At 43.4% G+C, this 21,638-nt stretch overlaps 1 protein-coding gene across 3 annotated transcripts in view; it reads left to right on the forward strand.

The window, feature by feature from the left end:
• kcnh5b (potassium voltage-gated channel, subfamily H (eag-related), member 5b) overlaps nt 1–20,163 on the forward strand; it is a 115,220-nt gene extending 95,057 nt beyond the window's left edge. For all 3 annotated transcript variants that reach the window (XM_047610376.1, XM_047610377.1, XM_047610378.1), the window contains one exon: nt 17,530–20,163. In XM_047610376.1, the coding sequence (XP_047466332.1) occupies nt 17,530–18,672 (1,143 nt within the window). In that variant the 3' untranslated portion in view covers nt 18,673–20,163. The remainder of the gene's footprint in view (nt 1–17,529) is intronic.
• Nucleotides 20,164–21,638: the final 1,475 nt, after the last annotated feature.

Raw genomic sequence — 21,638 nt, forward strand, 5'->3', positions numbered from 1 at the left:
ACAATGCACATTAATCAACACTGCTGCATTAGCTCTAATGCTAAATATCATCCGTAGTCCCAAGACAGCTACACAACACACACACACAAGACTTTAAAACAACAATCATACAGGAGACAATTACAGAACCAGACACAGAAAATATTATGACAAAACATTTGACTCACAATAATAAAAAACATGAATGGAACAAGAACCCTGAGTGTTTGCATCAGATTAAAAACTATTTAGGCTACGAGTCCATGTCTTTTATGATGTGTGGTTTATAACTTGTTCCTCTTACAGATAAAACGGTTTGGGAGGATTTAGTTTTACGCCTCTGTACTTTACCGTCGCCTCTAACTAAAGCTCTCGTTCTTCGTCCTCCAGTGTTTTTTCTCTTCATAGATTCCTTGTCATCGCTCTCCCTTAGTTTCTTACTCCATCATTTTCTGACGCTTCAGCCTCTCAAGAAGCTCGTTGGTACAAGTTTGAGCACATCTCATGTTTTCCTCTCGTCCTTCTGCTTTCCACTAATAACGAGCCGCTGCTGTTTGTTGTTTTCCATCCTTCATATTCTGTCGGCTCGATTGGCTTTTACCTGAGCTCAAACACAGTAAATTATAAATAAGAAGCCGGGAGCCTCATTATGTCCTGTGCCCTTTCGCCAGTTCGTCCTGACGTCCTAGCAGGTGGTCTCTGCTCTCAGCGGCAGCTTTCATTCCCTGTGGGGTGTTTCTCTTCTCCCTGTGAGTCCACACTTAATACACCATCATTTATTCATGGTCACATTAATTATTTTATCTGCAAATCCTCCATCTAGGTCTGTGTGTGGCCACGATTATCTACATCTCTACACAAACAAGACACTTCTTCACTTTGATGAATATTCCACCTGAATGTTCTGCGTTTATCTGCCGGGCGTTTGCATCTAATAGAGCAAATAATTTATCAGACGTGTTGTTTCTCAGACTTTAATTCAAATGTGAACTTACTGCAGGAAGAGCTGCTGTTAGCTGGTAGGTTAGCAAAGTAGGAAGATCCACCATTAAGTAGGAGGCTAAGAAGCTAATAAAAGCCACTGTTAGCTTGGATGCTAGGAAGCTAGGAAGCGCTACTGTTAGCTTGGATGCTAGGATGATATGTTTTGATGTGTGGTGGCATAGAACCGTTCCTCGGTCTCGTGTCTCGGTACATTACAGTCGCCTTTAGCTAAAGCTCTCGTTCTTCGTCCTTCAATGTTTTTTCTCTTTAAAGATTCAGAAATTCTTGTCATGGCTCTTCCATAGTTTCTTACTTCATCATTTTCTGATGCTTCAGTCTCTCAGCTGGGAAGTTAGCAAACTAGGAAACGCTTCTATTAACTGAGAACACTAGGGTAACTAATAGTAGCAGTTGCTGAACATTCCTGATAAACGTTAGCATATTAGCATGACGTGTTCAGCTAGCATGGCTATAGACACTAACTGTAGAGAAAGTAAATAGAGGAAGCAGTTTTTAAACAGTGCTGTTGTGCTCTGATTGAAACTCTCTGAGGTCGATAGAAGTTAATTAATAATTTGAATTGTTGCCATCTTCTCTGTAATTAGTACTAAATTAACACAATCCTTCTTAAGACCCACTGCAGGAATTTACACATCGGGATGAAACAGGAGCTTCAGAAAACCAAACTAAAGGAAATAATATTTTCCCAGTTTGTGATTTCTGCTGCAGAATAAAGCTGTACATCAATCTAAAGAGTGAAACTTATAACTACCATCACAATCATCTCCACCTGCTCCCAGAGAGCGACAACTAGATTCTGTTAAAACCAGCTGAGTGGGAACAAGAGAACCGAGGTAGTTGAGCTGAGACGGACACTTTCTTTTCAGCGTCCATGGGGGGACATGAGCCATGTAAACACGGACCGGTTTGTTCTTCGGTTCCTGTGGTTCCTGGATGTGAAGCAGCTGTTAGAGAAGAACCTCAGAGGAGACCGGGATGAGTGTCGCTACTAACTCGTCCTGTCACTCATTCGATAACGTCCAGCCACCGATCTGCCCTTTAAGCACTTTACTTTCCCTCTGTGGAACTTATTATCCTCCTTGTCTTCGCTCTGACTCTCTGTCTTTCCCGCTGTGTGGAAAAATGCTCGTTTGCATCTGAGAAAAAAGGCTCAGTGTTCCCGTCTCTTTTAAAACTGTGCGTTGGAGGATGTTGCTAAAGCTCCTGACGTTTTATTTAACAGCCTCAGAGACTATAAAACTCCTCCGACTAATCCCAACGTCCTGCAGCAAATGATCCTTAAAAAAAGAGTGAACAGATTTTCTATATTTAAAATTTGCATTTGAACTCATTATTAGCAAAATAATCCTCTACAAAGACGCTGTTCTTTATGTTGCACATTCAGCCAAGTCTCCAATATTCAGCTCTTAACAGATTTATTAAGATGCAGAAGGACTAGGAAGTGAACCAGACGGGTCTTCTTCTGATCATCAGTATTTATTTATTTATTTATTTATAGGCGCTTCACTTTCTCGAAGATGTTGCACAGTTAAACTTTTTGGACACCACTTTAAGCTCTGCTCTGTGTTTCAGTTTAGATGAAAATACACTAAACTGCAAAAGTTATAACCTGACATTCGGTATAAACTAATAAATACTGTCCACATGACTTCATACGTCCAAGGATCTGTAGCTTAACTCGAAGAATTGGACATTTTGACGCCAGTTCCCCTAAATAGAGACTAGGAGGAGCTACTGTTAACTGAGAAAAACTAGGGTAACTAATAGTACAATGCTGAACATTCCTGATAAACGTTAGCATATTAGCATGATGGTGTTCCGTTAGCACGGCTATAGACACTGTAGAGAAAGTAAATAGAGGAAGCAGTTTTTAGATGTTTCTACTCAACAGTTCTAACGTTTGTAGACTTTCCTCATTATTTTCTGTTCACTTTCCATAATTTTTAATAATTTAATCATATGTTTTTCTCAGACAGACAAACTAAAGACTTTTATTCACCATATTATCAGACTTCTGTTAATCAATACGTCTTAAAGACAGAGGACGTTTCTTATTGAAGAATTTACCTGCATCTCTAAAAACAATATCTTCACCGTCACTGATTAAAAACCAAGTGAAAATGTCACAGACGAGATTTGTAGCTTTTTAAATCATCTGTTAACAACTACATTTTGCAACAAGTCATATTGTTTTATAAATTTTGTACTTCTATTCATTTTAATTTCCTCTAAGTGTGTAGACAACGATTTGTACCTTTATATTTTTTATATTTCACCTTTTTCTTTCTTTGTAGTTTAATGTTATTTTACATTTGATATATTTTGCTTTATATAGGGCCGCTTCCATCTCTGCAGCACAACATTAACCATTTCTATCCCATTTTAATGCTTTCTGTCTTCAATGTGCAAATACACAAATAACAGAAAACAACACAGACACAATGCACCTATAAAAAGACCTTGCACAGAACAGAGAGAAACACCAGCTAATATTCAGACTGTGTGAGTTGGGTGGTTGTAAATATTCGAGTGATTAGCAGCGTGATGACAGGTTCTGGTTTTGTTGTGGTTATGACTGAGTCCCAGAGTCTGAACCAAACAACCTGTTCATGAACTCCTCACTGAGCTGAGGAATCAGCTGTTCACCTTCACCTGGAGGACGAACGACACTATGACAGCAGAGAATTGGACCAACCTGAGGCTTGTTATCTGGCTGTAAAAGTGTAACAGGAAGTGTCTCCCGCTGACTCGCTGTGTTTCATCTGTCTGAGCTGCTCATCCTGGTTCTGCAGTTTTACAAACACCCATCAACAGATACTAGTAAGTGTGTTTTTTGAGGAGGAGGAGGAGGAGGAGGAGGAGGAGGCGTCTGCCGGGAGGCTGCACATGCTGGGCTGGGTTTCTGGGGACAGCTTGATGCGCTGGGGGGCTCAGGCTCGGGGGCTGAAGCCTGCAGACGCTGAGGCTTTCACCGGCCTCTGTTGGATTATTCATGGGACGGATACAAAAAGCTGTTTGGTGCAAAAAGAGGCCGAGAAAGTCTGGCTTTGTTTCAGCTTCATGGCACAATTATTGAAGTTACATCCAAAACAACACAAACTGAACCAACGGCAGCTACACTGAAGATGCTTCAGTTCTAAAGGAGTGGTGGAGGGGGCGGGGCTTAAATGGGAACACCTGTAGATGTTACCTGAAGCTGGAGTGATTATGGTCAGTTAACATCTGTAATATGTGGAGACTGTTTTGATCCTGTCTTCCTTCCCTAATGGATGCTTCTCTATGTAGCACTGATATAAGCCCCGCCCACAGTCAGAAGCACACATGAAATACTTTTATTCATTAGTTAATATAACGCTGATGTATGTTCCTGTGTCTTTTCCAAGAAAGACACTGATACTAGCTACCATGGTGCTAGCAGTGCTGATGCTAACGGTAGTAACCAGACTGATCTGGTTCCAGTGAGTGTTTAATTAGCTTAGCCTCCTTAGCTCTATAGCTGCATGGATGGAAGTGAACCTTCAAAATGTCTAAGAACAAACGTTGGTCTAAAGTTTGTCTGGACTTCACCTCTAAAGATGCAACAAGGAGGAAACACCTGGAATTAGATTCAACATCTGACCACACATAGCATTAGCATTAGCATTTTATTAAAAGACCAGAGATGTAGAATCTCTGATGCCTGACAGACCCCACGACTCTGGGTTATTATTATTATTGGTTCATTTATTTCTTAGTCTTAGTTGTGTTTATAAGTCTCCAGTACAAACACTGAGCAAGAGGTTAAAGCCCTGATCTGTGAACGGCCTCATGTTACAGGACGATCTGGACCAGATCTTAAACCAGGCTTCTCCAGACCCAAAGCGAACTGTGGGTCCCAGCACAGATTTACATGCACACATTTACATGCACACGTTTACATGCACACATTTACATGCACACGTTCAGTGCAGCTGTGAAGATGGTGATGATGATGATGATGATGCTGACTCAGAGCAGAGTCTTTCTGTCTTCCTGTTCACTTACAGCAAAGTGAACGTTATAATTAATTGATTGAACTCTTCCCTCGCGCTCAGATCTCGATGGATTCTGCAAAACTGTCAAACGTCTCGTCCCCAGAAACATTAACATGATCTTTATTGATCTGAGCCTGTTTTTCTGTCTCTGGACATTATTTTATTAATGTTTACGGTGGGAGGTCGGGGTCTGCAGGACGTTAGCTCTGGAGCTAAGGAAGCTGGAGCCTTTCTGTCTTTTTTTGTTGGAGGTGTCTATTTTTAACATTTTGGAGAGTCAGTAATTACTGACAGGCAGCACGGAGGAAGCTGCTGAACATGTCGCTGAGGGAGTTGCACAAGAAGATGGAGGAGGAGGAGGAGGAGGAGGAGGAGGAGGAGTGTAACATGCTGTACAGTAGCAGGACAGAGCTACATGACGAGTAATAGAAATTAGATAAGAAATAAGTAACTGGCTGTTCTGCTTTCTCTTAAACGCATCAGTCTGTTAAAGTTGTTCCATTTACTCCAAGTAACTTTCTTCTAGTAGTTTATCTTCTCTGGAGTCTCTACTGGGCCAATCAGATCACTCGGGGGCGGAGCTTAGCGTGATGATGGACAGAAGAGTAACAGTGGTTTAAATTAGTTTAAATGTCTGTGATTGGACGGTTGATATAATCAAATCAGATTCATCACTTTCTGTTTCTGAGTTTTTTTATCTATTACCCCCCACCCCCACCCCCCCGACCAAAGGCATTCTGGGACAATCTAAATTAATCAAATGCCCGAGGGTCTCGTAGTCCGATGGTACAGTCTAAAGTAGGTTAAAGCCTTGTGTTGTCGACTCTTCACGGCTAAAAATAGAAATGTAGAATGCGACTCTGGGCTAAAGTGGCGAATCGTGAGAGGAGGAGAAGAAGAAGAAGCTGCCGGCAGAACAGGACGTCCTCAGGCTGCGAACACAATTACACACTTCTCTCATTTGTTACCACTAAAGCAACTTCTCTGATTGTGTCTGGATTCATTCAGACCGTTTTCATGTGATGAGCGACGCTGCTTACGTGACGACACCGTCACAGAATTATACACAAGGAGCTGAAGTTCTCATTACGCTTCCTAGACGTTGCCCTTTAGCTGCTTTAAGGAAACTGCATGAGATTTAAAAACCAGGCCGACACATTTCAGGAGAATCTCCTCATCTGATCTGAAACCTGCACAAACACACACAACAACGAGGGTTGTGTTTCGATTACTGAGAACAAGAAAAGTGAACATTGAATGCATCGTATTTATACTTTTATACTTCTTACATAAAATTTTAACATCTCATCCTCCTGTTGGTCAAACTGAGGCCAGAATTCCAGAGATATGGGCGACGACCTCTTGCTCTTATTATTATTATTTAAATCATTCTGCATCCAGACTTCGTAAACACGAATTACTGTCTGATAACTCCTGCATAGCTACAGCCAGACAGTTGTTTTAGCTAATTCTATTAATTCTCTAAAAATCTCACTAAACTAAAGTGAAGTTTAGCCTCAGATCTTCGACATTGACTCTTTCTGTAGCTTTCAGACGAACACCTGGATTCAACCCTCCCTCCTGCTATGATCAGCTCCTCTGTTACGGCAGCATTTAGATGAAGGAAACTGTCAATCATCATGATGTCACATCCTGTTTAAATGAAACTAAACTTATCAGTAAACTGGCCAAGAGTCGACGTCTCCTGTAACTCAGAGTGAAATAACTGTTTCCTCAGCGTTAGAGAACAACATGCGCTCGGCTACGACCGACTCCACCACTTTATGGAGCGAGCTGCTTTTTCTCATGTCCACAGAGAACGTCCTCCCCTCGTCTTCCTTTAATGCATCTGTGACTTCTCCTCAGAGACGTTTCATTATTTACCAGGCAGATAGAGGAGAGAGGAGACTGGTTCTCTCTCTGCTGCTCCTCCAGATGAACCACATAAAGACTCACAACCGTTTACTTCAACGCGTCTGAATGTTTGAATCACACTCAACAGTCCAGTGATTAGTTTAATGGGAATCGTTCACACAAATGAGACGATTTTTACACTATCAACTTTTTCTTTTTTTATGTGAAAAAGAAACATGAAATTTAATTAAGTAAAGGAAACAGGACTGAGTTAAATAGAACAGTTTCTCTAAATGAATTCATTCTGAATCAAGTTGAAGATGTGAACAGGGATCGAATCGGTTCATGAAATCTCTGGTGATGAGTTCAGGTACGTTTTGGTTATTTAACCCTCATAACTTATTTTAAAAAGACACAGATGTGTCCTCTTAAAAAACGCCCTAAAAACAGCACGTTAATATTTTTTTCTACTTTTTCTACATAAACATTTTAATCCACTTCAGTTCTAATCATAAATGCTTAGAGTTTAATTATTTTCTGACTTTTAACCCTTTACATACTAGTGTTTGTGATGGCGTCACAAATTTTTCAGGAAAAATTGGAATATTTTCAATAATATGAACTGATAGTGGATTTTTCTTGGGGGGGGGTTATAGGAGCCTTGGACATGTTAATGTTAATAGTAGCAACACTGATTTTTATGGGGTTTTATTCATTTTTATTTTGTAGTGCTCCATTCAAAAAATCATTGAAACCCATTAAACCCACTGAAACTGCTGCTGCACTTTTCCTTCTTCCACATTCAGACTCGTTCTTTCAAGTAACAGGATTAAAGTTGTGGTTGAAAAACTCTCAATAACACACACAAATTCATGCAAACACACACACACACAGACACACACACACAGGTCAGTGCAGAGATGAACCCACTCGTCCCTGTGACCTAACGTCATCTCTTTGTCATAATAAACTTATAATAAACTTATAATCACAGTAACATTTCTAAGGTTACATGGTGTAAAAAATATAAAAGCAAGGAGCCTCCTCCACTAACCACCCTGGAATAAACCGAGAAATAATGATGCATATGTGCAACTATTTAAAAGCAGTTATAAAGTCATGAAGGAATAAAAAGCCGAAAGCTGCTGGTCTAGACTGAACAACGAGCGCAGAGGGATTTGAATAAAATAACTTCCACTAGTGCTAATTTATTTCATCTGTTAGCTTAGCTACCAGATTAGCATTGTCCCTGAACACGTCTAGAGGAGAAAAGAACCAGAATAAGAACCTGGATACTTTTTGGTTAGAAAAAATAAATAAATAAATAAGAAGATTTGATTTGAATTTAAGAAGCAAAAACCAGAAATGTTAAATAAATAAAATTCAGCCTCTCATACTAAACTAAATTGAGTGTGAACATGTGTGCTGTGTGTTATTAAATGTCCAGAAAGACTAAAACAAGGAGAACTGGTCGGCTTAGATACTTCAGAGAACTGTACGAGCTCCTTTGTTTCCGGTGTTGTGGTTAAACCGTGACGGCGTCTGGAACCTGCACAGAAAAGTTCTTTAGTCTCTTAGCGGACGCTCCCATGTCGTCCTCTGTGTTGGTCGCTCTGTAGCGACGGTAAAGTCTCCTCATCCGCCTCAGAGTCATGAACACAAGCTACGTGTGCAGTTAATGTGTTTGCAGGCGAGTGTCAGATGCTTTTAAAGGTTTTTCTGACTCCTCTTCACAGACCTGGGAACAGTTTATGTGATAAATTATTCAGTTTGACCTCTTTAATAAGAGTCTCCACCTGCAGATGTCTGGAAATGTCAGACGCAGACGTGAACGCAGCCGCGTTTAGCAGCTCTGACCCTGATGAGACTTGATTTATCTCCTTAAACGAGCTGATTCACGTTGGTCCCTCGTCTATTTTCTCCTCCTCCGCTGCATGCGCCGTTGTTTTCTGCCCAGCAGTCTCTCACACGGTTTCTATTTTTAGCCGCTCAATGATAGGAGCTCCTCCGACGCCTGCCAGAACAAGCTGCCCCCCCCTCCATCCCTCCCTCCTTCGCCCGCCGCTCACTCTTATTGTTATTTCATTTTCGCATTGATGCAGGGCTGCAGTCGATAGTCAGATCCAGCTCACGGGAGCCGCCGGTCCCACTAAGACCCCTTATTCACTCCAGCTGTTGTTGTATGAGCAGCTGAGCATCCATCCATCACTCTGACTGCTGCTGTGTGTGTCTGTGTGTGTGTGTGTGTGTGTGTGTGTGTCTGTGTGTGTGTGTGTGTGAAACTACTTTAATCAAGTAAAGGGTCGGCGGCGCCCACACACATAACCACGCTCATGCTTACACACAGTTTTCCTCCGGTTTCCAGGATTAAACTTCACGCCCCAGCACCGGCTCTGAGTTATTGCTCCACTTCCACGTGTCGTAGAGACGCTGCGCTTCAGGTTGGGGTCTCCTGGGTGGAGGGGGGGGGTTCTGCTTTAAACTCTACATCCTCATAGTGCAGGAGATTATACAGTAACAGCTAAACCTGCTTCATGGTGCCTCTTGGTTTTATTTAGTGTTAATGAGAGAGACTCGCAAAGTAAGAATTTCATTGCTTGGTTAAACTGGTGTTTTTACTAACGCTTTTAAGTGGATCAGCTCCTCTAAAGTGAAGCTAAAGCTAGTAGAGCGCCCCCTGGTGTCTGACTGCAGTATAGATCATAAGCTCCACCCCCTCCATGTTAATTGAGGAGCTTGGGCCGAATTAAATCACTAAAATGAACGTCAGTGTTTTTTCCTGTGAAATAATAATATAATAATGCAGTGGTCCCCAGATTTCCTGTTACGTTAAAGGCTTTTAAAGGATTAAATATCCGTTGTCTTGCTGTGTTGCTTTAGCTCCAGGAGCCTCGTCTGCCTCGGTTATAGTTACGTCTGCAACATATATAGGACGTATCGGCCGACATATACTTTTCACATACCATTCACATTCTACGTCTTCTCGCCATCAACAGCTGATTCGTGCTGGATGAACTGTGTTTGTTTACTGTCGCCTTAGTAACGCGGAGTTAAGTTCCTCCCACTAAACTGGTGTGAGCTGGTTCACCAGCACCAAGGTTCTCAGTCACCAAGTTTGAAAATAAATTACATTATACTGTAATTGTACAAGGAAAGAGAATTAATATATGTTAAAATAGAGGAGGTAGAGTTTTTATAATCAAAAAAAAAAAAAAAATCAATATTTCAAGAAAAAAGTTGAACTTGTCATAAAGTAGACCTTCTTCCACTCGGTGCAAGAATACTGGGACTTAATTAATAATTAATATTAACAATTTAAATTCAACTTTTTTATGAAAGTATGTGATGAAAAAAAAAACTTCCTCCTCTAATTTCCTTTTCTCGTTAGTTGCCCTAATAGTCGCTGGTAGAAGAGATCAACACCAGACTTCTTGTCGTCCCTCTCGACCTCCTCAGATGTCGACTCATTCTGCTTCTGATTCTGTTCGTCCTCTCTGAGGGACGGCGGCTCTGGTAGCGTACGTAGCATACGTAGCATACGTAGCATGCTAGCAGGCCTGCTAATGTCCAGAGACTCCAGACTGATGGAGTGAACCGAGGTGAAACTTTCAGGACGGATGTTCAGGTTGTGTTTTAACCTCACGGCTCATTAGAGTAGAAAACAGGAATCCACCAATTAACTGACGAGTTTCTGGTCATGTGACCTCCTGATGGACGCTCCTATTTAAACCACCAGACCTTTACATGAAACCCCTTCTAGAAAGTCCACATGTCCAGTTGTGTCATTATCAGAGCTCTGATCTGTCCTCATGTCCTTCAGACTCTGAGTCTGTGCATTGATTTTTATTTCTTTTACATAAACCACCTGTAACTGAAGCAGCTGTATCTGCATTTTGATCCCGTTTACTTTGTTCAACCTCCACGTTCTGCTGCTGCAAACCTCTTTTAAGTTGGTTATTTATTATCGTCTAATGTGGCGTAAAAAGCAAAACGTTACATCTTAAAGGGGAAAATGCCTCTACTGCAGTTACATCATGTTTTATTGCTCCGTGTTCTTTGCATAATTTACACTGTTGCTGGCGTTTGCTGATGTCAGAGTGTGAATGTGTTTCAGGTCACTGAGGTTTCTTGGCTTCTGTCGCATGTCCTGCTGGTGATTACATAAACTCATTTTACCTCAGAGTCTGCAGAGACGTTTGTTCCTTGTCTCCGTCTAAGTAGCTGTGCTGAGACCCAGCATTTCCCCTAAGAGGCAGCGTGAATGTACAACCAAGCAGCAACCTGGTAAATGATCCTAATGCAGAAATAACCAAACCTGCAACTCCTCAAACGTCCACTAGAGGCTCCAAAAGTGAGTAAATCCCCCTCTAGACGTATATATCATCGTCTCTTAGGTTAATGTCATCATTAATTTGGAGTTGGGTCAGTTGGGCACATGTTTAGCTCTGTTTTTTGTTTCTACCGACTCTAATTAAGAGTTTATGATTATTTAAAGACACATAAATGTCTCAGGAGTCGATTGGCCGGTTTAGCTTCAGCATGTGGTCACATTTTTTTTTTAGAAAAAAAGACATTTGTTAAAACCAGTTGTTATTCGTTTGGTTGCAGTTCGCAGCATCACCACTAGATGTCTCTAACTCTTACATTTGATCCTTTAAGCTCAAAACTCAATGCCTCGTCTTTGTTTTGCCATTTTTTTTTCTTTTCATCTTTCATGAAACTAGCCTCCAGCAGCATCCGATGAAAGAGCCAAGCGTTGCTAAAGTGATGATTAAACAATACTGAGGCATTTATTTCTGAACGTACCCGTAAAGCGCGACTAATGGCAGAGGCAGCTTCACACTGGAGACTGTGAACACTCGCATTCGATACTGAGCTGGAAATGAAAAGTAAATACAAGTTTCTCACTTACTGAGGGTTTTATATTTAGAAGCGTGTAATGACTTGTAATGTTAAGACTCATCACAGTTTAGAGCAACTTCATAAAGTTCTGAGGCCGTTCAGCAAAGTTTGGTTTTAATCATTTAACTGTTTTTGTTCACATCTTCTATTAACGTCCTGATCTGATCTGGTCTCTAGAGTCCAGGGGTGAACACTGATCTGGTGTCAGTCCTTCTTTCCTTCCTTCCTTTCCTTCTTCCATCCTCCCTTCCTCCTTTCCCTCCTTCATTCCCTCCTCCCTTTCCTTTTTTCCTCCCTTCTTTTCCTACCTCCATCCTTCTCCTTTTTTACCTTCTTCCTTCGCTCTTTCCTCCTTCCCTTCCCCTCCTTCCTTCCTTCCTTCCTTCATTCCTTTCCTTCTTCCATCCTCCCTTTCTTCTTTCCCTCCTTCATTCCCTCCTCCCTTTCCTTTTTTCCTCCCTTCTTTTCCTACCTCCATCCTTGTTTCCTTTTTTCCCTTCTTCCTTCTCTCTTTCCTCCTTCCCTTCCCCTCCTTCCTTCCTTCCTTCCTTTCCTTTCCTTTCCTTTCCTTCTTCCATCCTCCCTTTCTCCTTTCCCTCCTTCATTCCCTCCTCCCTTTCCTTTTTTCCTCCCTTCTTTTCCTACCTCCATCCTTGTTTCCTTTTTTCCCTTCTTCCTTCTCTCTTTCCTCCTTCCCTTCCTTTCTTTCCTTTCTTCCTTCCTTTCCATCTGGTTCTAAATCTGGATCATGTCTCCATCTTGGTTCTGGTGGTTCTGGTCCAGTGTCCATTAGAGACAGGAGCTGATACATTATTCTACTGACCACATGGTGGCGCTGCTGCTGATTTACACACAGACTGAGATCAGATCTCTAGTTCTGGCTGGAGACACATTTTAATTCCTTTACACCAGGTGTAAAGATGATGTAGCTGTGATGATGATGATAAATAATGAAACGTCTTCTTCATGTTTTCTGTTGAGTCGACGTTCGTTTTCTCGGCTGCTTCGTCGTCTTTTAGGGTTTTTCTGACCTGCAGCACAAACAAGTCACGCTCCTCTCTAATGGCCTCCTCTGTCATCGCTGCTCTCAACACTTTCACACTCAGCCGCTTCCTGCCGGACAATTACAGTGATGAATGAGTGATGTGTGGGGGTGGGGGGGCTTTGCATGAACGAGATGAACGAGAATCCACCGGCTGTAAGAAAGAAATAACTGAGAATCCCTCGTGACAGCGAGAATGAAGGAGGAGGCATCAGCTGATAATAGAGGAGATGCTGGAGGTAATCATAACCCACAATGCACTGCTGCATATTCAGCGCAGGCTGCACTTGATTCTGCATTTGGTTGATAGTAAGACAGAAATCCTCCTCTGGTCAGATTCAACATGATACACACTGATTGGTTTCTCTCCAGCAGCTTTCTTATTATTTCCTTTAGGTCACTCTTTACTTATTCTCTCCTCGGTGCAAAGTACAAGGATCTCAACACCAGATTTACATCGACAACACCCAGAAATGCTCATATTGTTGTTGGATCTCTGCAGCTTTCATTAAAAAATTGCAGTCTTCTATGTAATTTTTGTATTTTGTAAATTCATCCCGCCACGGGATATATATATATATATATCGACAGCAAGTGAAGCCAAAGCTAGTAGAGCTCCCCCTGGTGTCTGGCCTCAGTATAGGTCACAAGCTCCACCCCCTCCATGTTAGGGGGCGGGGCTTGGGCCAAACTAAAACACTAAAACTAAAGGCTTTATCTTAAACTAAACCACTTAGAGAGATTCTGACTGTAGTGATAGAAACTTCAGAGTCTTGTCTTTAAAAAGAGACCGAGACCATGAATGAGCTCCAACATGTTCATGAACAGGATTCAGTTACTTTGTAATGATAAGATGTTAATGTTTGTCTCATTATTTCTGATATTCTTCAGTCCATTAAACTCTCACTTTGACGCCTCGTATGAGTCGCTCTGGTCACGCCTCCTTCTCTCATCTCCTGAACCGAAGTAATTTAACAACTGGAACTGATTTATCTGATCTGATTCACATCTAGTTAATTAGGTTTCTAATTGGATTTACTCTCAAACACGTGGACTGAGCTGTTTAATCATCTGAGCTGATTAAAGTTCTGTTTACACCTGATGAAGCAAAGTGGACGAAAACCGAGTTTCTTTAAACGATCAGGTGCGATTTAGAGAGTTGGTTTCTAGGTCGTTTGATTGAAACGCTTTCAGAGGAGGTTTAAGAACAACTCAAAAAAAACAAAAACAGAATGATGGTGTTGATGGTGGATCAGTATCTGCCTGTATCTCTCAGCATTTAGGACCATTGATCCTGACCAGACTCTCCAGGAGCCTCCTCCATGCTTCACTGTTGCAGACACTCGTTATTCTCCAGCCTATAGACAGTAGATGGTGAATCTGGGTCCCACTGGTTTCTGACAGTTCATCTTCACATTTACAAGAGAAATAATCTTGATGTGTTTTTCACGTTTCCTCGGCCGAAAAACTGCGTCTACGATCCCCAACATCATCACTTTCTACTGGGTTTTTATTATTCGATGTCACGTAAAAAAATCTGCGCTTGTGCAACATCTAGTTTGAACACAGAGCAGCACTAAGACGCCTTCATAAAAGATTAGATGTAAAGCTGTAGCAGCAGAAAGAGGCAGAACAAATTCAATATTAAGTTCACAATCTGCCCCAACGCACGTCAGGCCTGGTTAAAGTTTAACGAGCAGGATGTCGAGGTTTATTTAGGACGTCGCTGAGGAACGCCTTCCTTTCTCTCAGGTCACGTTGCACCGACCGGAGAGGAAAACTAAAAACATCACTCAGTGGAAATCCAGGGATGGAGGGAGAATATGTGACGTGATATTAAACACAGAGAGATGTGTGTGTGATAAATAACTGTGTAGAGAACAGAATACTGAGGTGATAATGTTATTCCTGCTATTGTTTCGCTTTGTCTCATAAACGCTTACAGTGCAAACTGTGTGGAGCCGGTTATTTAATCACAACCATGTTGTGAAGGGAATTAGAATACGAGTTTAACAGGAGGAGAATAGAGAGTAAAAAATAAAGGGAAGGTCGACGGAAGATGAGAGTGGGATAAAAAAGATAAATCACAGCAGAGGAAACTAAATATATCATGAAGACAAAAAAAAAACAGGAAACAACAGACACATAAGAGAAGAATAAGACTCCATTAAAGGAACAAACACAAACAAGAGCTTCTATATTCAGTGACTGTAGAACATTTATGGGCTGTGTAATATTTTTCTCCAGTCGGACTGAGGCTAAAAGTTCAACTAGAAGAAAAAGTATAAATGTATTTACTCCAACTCTCCTACATGGACATAAATTACATGAACATATGGGTTTCACAGTATATATGACGCTAGCTGCTATTTTTCTAAGCATTTAGTCTAGATAACTAGCTAGCATAAGGCTAGCATAAGGCTAGGCTAACTTCAAACATCATTCATGTGTAAAGCAGAGATCAAGGTTCACATTAATGATGGTGTGACTTTATTTTTCTATATAAAATCTTAACAAACATCAAACAGAGACATTGACATTTACCTCATCACATAATAGAGAGAAACCAGCTGACGTCCAGTTCTTCCTTTTAATCTTCTGCTCCATAACTTTCTCTGTTTTGTTCACTGGGGAAACGGTGGAGTTTCCTCCGTGTTTTCCTGATCCTGTGCTGGAGCCGTAGGCTGAGCACTGTGGCATATTTTAACTTTTAATCCAACTTTATTCTCTGTTATTGCCACTTCTCTATGGGTGAATATTGGTTAGATGGATCTAACATGGCGCCCATTAAACATGTGACCAGCTCAGAACCAATCAGCACAGAAAATCTGCTGAAGGTTTTTATGCAGAAACGTTTAAAAGTCTTTAAGTTTTTATGTGGTGGTAAAAAAGCTTCTTTACGTCACTTTGGCCTCAGTTCATATTTAGCAAAGAAAGAAAAGAATATCTCAGGAATTAAAGGTAACTTTCTCATCAAAAGAGGAAACTGACTGATGCCACGAGGCCTTTGACTTTAACTCTGAGTGTTGTGTTCAGGTGATGAGCTGAAAGGTTTCTCACCATCAAAGATCTCGTCCATCAAACCTTCCTCTGTGCAGTGACTCTGGAGCTGCTCCCACGTCTTGTAGTTCTTTGTAGTGATCTCTGGTTTCACATGATCCCGTCGTCCGGCTCCTTCCTGCTCGTCTCAGTGATCAGAGGCAGACGGAGGTTATTCGGTGTCGAGGTGGACGGACGCCTCAGACCGTGACTGAGCTTCTCTCTGACAGAACGTTTGAATAATTGGGTCAAAGAGAAATGAGGCTGAACGGTGAGAAATGAGTCAGAGTTTCAGCCGGAGGAGGAAGTTAACCAGTTTGATTTCTTTTAAAAGTCTTTCACATGGTTCTGAACCCTTTAATAATGATTATATTAATAATAATCAAGGAAAAAAGTTAGTAAGCACTGATTGTTTTATTGTGTCATCTTTGTTCATAAAGTTGTATTTTCCATCTTTATTCATTTATGAATAAGTGAGAAACGTCTAGAGATTCATACGTTTTACTTCCTCCTGCTCATTTCTGACTTTTAAACATATTTCTGTTCAAAACAAAAATATTCAAATTCAATTCGACTGTTTCTCAATGAAACAAACATTCCTGTGTCTTTGTGCTGCTCCTCCTTCCTGTTCATGTTTCTGCTGAATTCGTTCCTCACATTGTTCTTTTTTGACACGTTCTTTGCTCTTTCCCGTCACGACAGAAGTTTCTGTCCACACGTTCTCTGTGTCAGTCAGAGCAGTGATGTGTTCAATATGTGTCACGTATTGAAAAGTCTGACTGTACATTTTCCTACGTGTCGCGACTCATGCATGTTGCAGATGTTAGCAGGTGTTACCGAATGTGGTTCGGTCTCCAATATAAACTCGTTCTATGGGTTTAGTATTTATGGGTCTGGGGTGGGACCTGAAAGTGTCCGGGGAGTTGGAGGATGTTGGGGTTGAACCAGTCAGACGTAAGTGAACGAATCTGCGAGCTCCGGTTCATTTGACAGGAGACGTGAGAAGTGACGGTTCCACCGTGAGGAGGCTCCAACGACACGTTTAATAAAGCACAGACTGAGGCTTCGCTCCGACAGACTGAAGAGTCTCTGAGCTGGTTCGAGCTGTTCGCCAAGATAACCAGGAGGCCTGTCACGATTAGATCTGAGACGCTGGACTCGTCACTCTTTCCTCTCTGCTTTTAATTAAAAGCACTCGTCTCTCGGGTCGTCCCTCCAGGTAGCTGTGGGGGGGGGGTCTCCTCCTAACTCCTCTTCAGTCTGCAGCCGACTGGAAGGAGGGAACTTCTCTTTCAAACTCTGAGATCCAGCTTGGGATCTATGGTTTAAAGCGAGAATAACAGTGAGATGGGCGGTGAATGGCCGCCTGCCACAGATTTCTGTCATTCCCGGTGTAATTAGTGCGTAAAAGGAGCCAGGAGAGACGGTGGCGCCAGGCTGGATGGAGCAGGGAGGTGTAGCAGCTCTGACGGATGATTTAACACGGATCTCTAGAAGCCTGCAACACAATGTGACACGTGAAAGTGTTTCCATTTCCATACGAATATGTTTTTCTCTTTGCTGCAGAAACAGGTTTTATCTCCTGTGATTACTGAGGAAAACCCGAGGAGGGGGGGGATTATTATTCATAGCATTCATATGAAGGGATGAGCGCTCTGATATAAGCGCCTCCATGTCTCTGTGTCCTCCCTGCAGATCATATTCCGCAAGATCAGCGAGGTGAAGAAGGAGGAGGAGGAGCGTCAGCGGGCGAAGAACGAGGTGCAGCTCACCATCCCTCAGGACCATCCCGTCCGCAAGCTGTTCCAGAAGTTCAAGCAGCAGAAGGAGCTTCGCAGCCAGGGGGCGTCGTCGGCCGCCGCCGCGCAGCCCGACCTGGAGAAGAACCAGCTGCAGGTGGAGCAGCAGCAGCAGCACCACCAGCACCTGCACCCGCACAGCCTGCAGCTGGGCCACTCCAGCCTGCAGCACTCGCTGCCGCTCAGCCTGCAGCGGCCCCACGCCGCCATGCAGAACGGGGCCCCCCCCAGCAGCAGCGTCCTCACCGTGTCTCAGGTCACGCCCATGCAGAGCTCGCTGGCCTACAGCCACCCCGGCGAGGCCCCCGCCAAGCAGAACAACTGTGATATCATGGAGCTGCAGCCCAGCTCGGCCGGAGGGGGAGTGGGAGGGGGAGGGGGAGGAGGGGCGGAGCCCAGCGTCAGGCTCAAAATCGGAAACAGCCCCGCCCTGGGGAAGCCGCCCCCCAAGGTCAGCGGCTGGATGCGCCTGAAGAACAACGCGGCTCCGGGGGAGGCCAGGAAGGAGGGGCTGAACAACGTGAAGGCCGTTTCCGTGGAGATGCTCTCTCAGGACGCTAAGGGGCAGGAGGCGGGGGGGGGCGGCGGCGCCACCGAGGAGGGCGGGGTCTCCAGCAACAACCCGCTCCGCAAGACGGACTCCTGCGACAGCGGCATCACCAAGAGCGAGCTGCGGATCGACCGGGTGGGGGAGGCGCGGACCCCCGCCGCCGTCACCCCCCTCCTCCACAGCCCTCTCCCGGGGGGGGGGGCCGGGTCCCCCCACCCTTTCTGCCCCATCCCGGAGCAGGCCCTGCAGGCCGCGCTGCACGAGACCCGGCTGGAGCTCCGGGGGGACATCCAGTCTCTGGGGGGGCGGCTGGGCGCCCTGGAGAGTCAGGTGGCCGAAATCATCAAACTGCTGTCAGAGAAGAGGCGGCCGAGCTCGGGGGGGGGGCCGTCCGCCTCCACCACACCCAAAACCAAAGTCCAGCGTCAGGACATCTTCACCGTCTCCAGACCCGTGTCTCCGGACTCGGAGAAGGACGAGGGGCTCTGAAGGGAGGTGTGTGGGGGGGGGGGACACCGCTGGCCTCAGCTTCTCGTCGTTGATTGTACATACCTCTCTATGCATGTCCAGCTGGATTCTGGTCTGCCAAAGAAACAACAACTCCACGTACTTCTCGCCTGTATCATGTGCAGTTGACTGCATGCAAACGGAATTTAAAAGAGACGTTTTATTGAGCTACACTGTACATAGGAATATTTTTCAATTTACTATGTGGACATTCAGGGTTTGCATACTGGTAGCACTATAAACACTGAGTAACTGAAAGGGTTTTTTCTGGCGAAGGGGTCGTGCATGAGTAGAGACAGACAGAGAGTTCTTTTAGTTTCTTTGCCTGTGACATGATGTAGGAGTTTGCGTCACCTCGCCCCCGATGAACACAGAGTCCCAGATGTGACGCAGGAGCAGATTTCCGGTATGTTTTTTATATTAACTCGTGACTTTTGCTTCTTATACTAATTTCTATTTTTGACTACTGAAACGTCCTTCGCCTCAGTTGAAATGGTCGTTTGGTTTGACTCTTCCCCGTGTCTATGCATCGCTCGCGTACGCCGCTAGAATATTTTCCCCGTGTGACCATGTTTCGTTCCATTCCTCTGCATGAATCAGGGATGGCAGGATGCACTTTGAGTAAGAGCCGAGACGACGAGAAATAACACGAAGTTCAACAAGCGTCGTCGAGCTCCGTCAGAACAGAAGCGTCGACGCAAAAAGCTCGAGTGATTAAAAAAAATATATATATATATATAAAAATAAATAAATGTCCTTTTTATGATATGGGTTTTCTAGATCTGCATGCAGAGCGAGAGCTGAAACCCTGAAGGCCCAGAGAAACGTTACCTTCACACAAGGCAGATCACTCACAAGTTTTTTCAGGTCCGGGGAGATTCAGCCGACACATATTTAATAAGACAGTAATAATAAGGAGGAACGCGGGGGAACAGAAGCCATCATGAAAGCTTCGTTTGGTTCGGTTGGTTCCAGGAGGCGGAGGAGACGCTGCAGCAGAGAGACGAGGACGGACGTGTCAGGACGTGTCCTCCTCAGCAGATCTTTATCAGTTTGACAGATCGGGATCTTTTCAGATTAAATCCTTAATCCTGGAGATACTGGGAGGTTAAACTCACCTAAACAGACTCAGAATAAATCAGAACTATCTCCAGAAATATCAGGTCCATGTTCCAGAGCCTGGTTCCTCTGGATACGATGGATCATCTTCAAATAATACACCTGATAGCAACGATGTCATTCTGACTTCATTCATTAACCCCTGGACCTCAACCAGCCCTGCACTAGACCTGGACTAGACCTGGACTAGACCTGGACTAGACCGGGACCAGACCTGGACCAGGAGTTTCTAGAAACACCACAAAGCTCACATGCTCTCAAACGGTTCTAGTAAAATAGAACCAGGTTCCACTCTTTGTTTGGATCAAACCAAAGAACCAAAGTTCCTCCATGTTGGGATTTTATCTGTCTCAAATTAATATATAGTAACAAACTAACTCTTTTTGAATGTAATTAGAATATAATACACTAGTTTTATAGATCTATAGATTTATAGATCCATATAAACTAACAAATAACAAAAGGTCCATGAACATCGACGTGTGACTAGAAATCAGTTCTCCTGATATTTATTTATATGAACCTGGGAAACACTGATACTAAAGTGTGACCTTTTGGTTACTACATTGTACCAGAAGACCCCTTATTAGGAAAAGTGGATTAGCCTCAGTTTCAGTTACTTAATTTAAAGGTAAATGAGAGACGCTAACGTTTAGAGCTTTACTGAGACCTCACACTTTTTTATTTATTAAAGTATTAAAGCCCATGATTCAAACTAATGATGCTAATCTCCATGATCATCTGTCAGACGTCCTCTGGCTGTGACATCACATGCATACCCTCCCTCCATCTTTAAATGTCACAGGTCAAAGGTCACAGGTTGTCTGTCTCAAAGCTGAGATCAGTTCAGCTTCGTCCTCTTCAAACATGTTTCGTCCGATCGTCGCTACGACTCGTGACGCGCTGACGATCCCAGAAACACGGCGTCGTCTGATCCTGTGCATGAAAAGACTCAGCGAAGTAAATTCCCTCGGCCTAATGAGCTCAAACGGAGCTTTTCCCACGCGTCTCCTCCTCCTCCCTGTCGTCTGCGGCGGTGGTGGACATCCTGACTAATCCACGTCTCCGTCTCTCTGCTGTCAACCGACTGGAAAATGAAGCTAATTGGTTTTAAAGTCTCACCAGTTTCAAGTTCGATTTCTGTCTCATCAGGTTCTTTCTCCGTCTGCTTTAAAGACGTTTTATTTAAAGTCCTTCTCTCAATCTGCTGCTGCCTCTGAGTAGATGCCCTGAAACCACGATCAGGGGTAAGTGCCTTGCTCAGGGGCAACTCGGCAGCATCTTCAGGCGATTTGCCCAAACTTTGATGATGGCTCCTGCCCTCTGTGTGTAGAATACGCTTCATATCTCACATTATACTGAATATCATGCAACAGCTATGCAACAGTTCACTATATGAAGGAGGCTGTTTGTGATTCACGTAGAGATAATACCAGTATATATCTAGTAGTATTTACATATATCACTGACACATGAGCTTTCAAACTGAGGCGTCCTTCTGGAAAACATCGAAAAAATCACTCTTTTTAGATTTAATGTTGGAAACGTTTTGATTTCTGGACCGGAGTCGCCGGCTCGCGTCACCGTTTTAAGGTTGGCGTGCTAATTAGCTGCTGTTAGCATGTCAGCATGTTTAGATTTACGTGCAACATATCAGCATGAACGAGCTCAGACTAAAGAAACTGAAACTAACACCTTCATGCGCTCATCGAAATGTCCTGGTGAAGCTGAAACTCTTCAGAGACGTGAGCCTCTGTTTTCTGGTCAAAGACTTTCAGGTAAAAGTCTTGTGAGGACGTACGACGAGGCTCCTGCTGAGCTTCTCTTCA

Source organism: Mugil cephalus, chromosome 17 (genome assembly GCF_022458985.1).
Source record: "Mugil cephalus isolate CIBA_MC_2020 chromosome 17, CIBA_Mcephalus_1.1, whole genome shotgun sequence".
NCBI classification, from domain to species: Eukaryota; Metazoa; Chordata; class Actinopteri; order Mugiliformes; family Mugilidae; genus Mugil; species Mugil cephalus.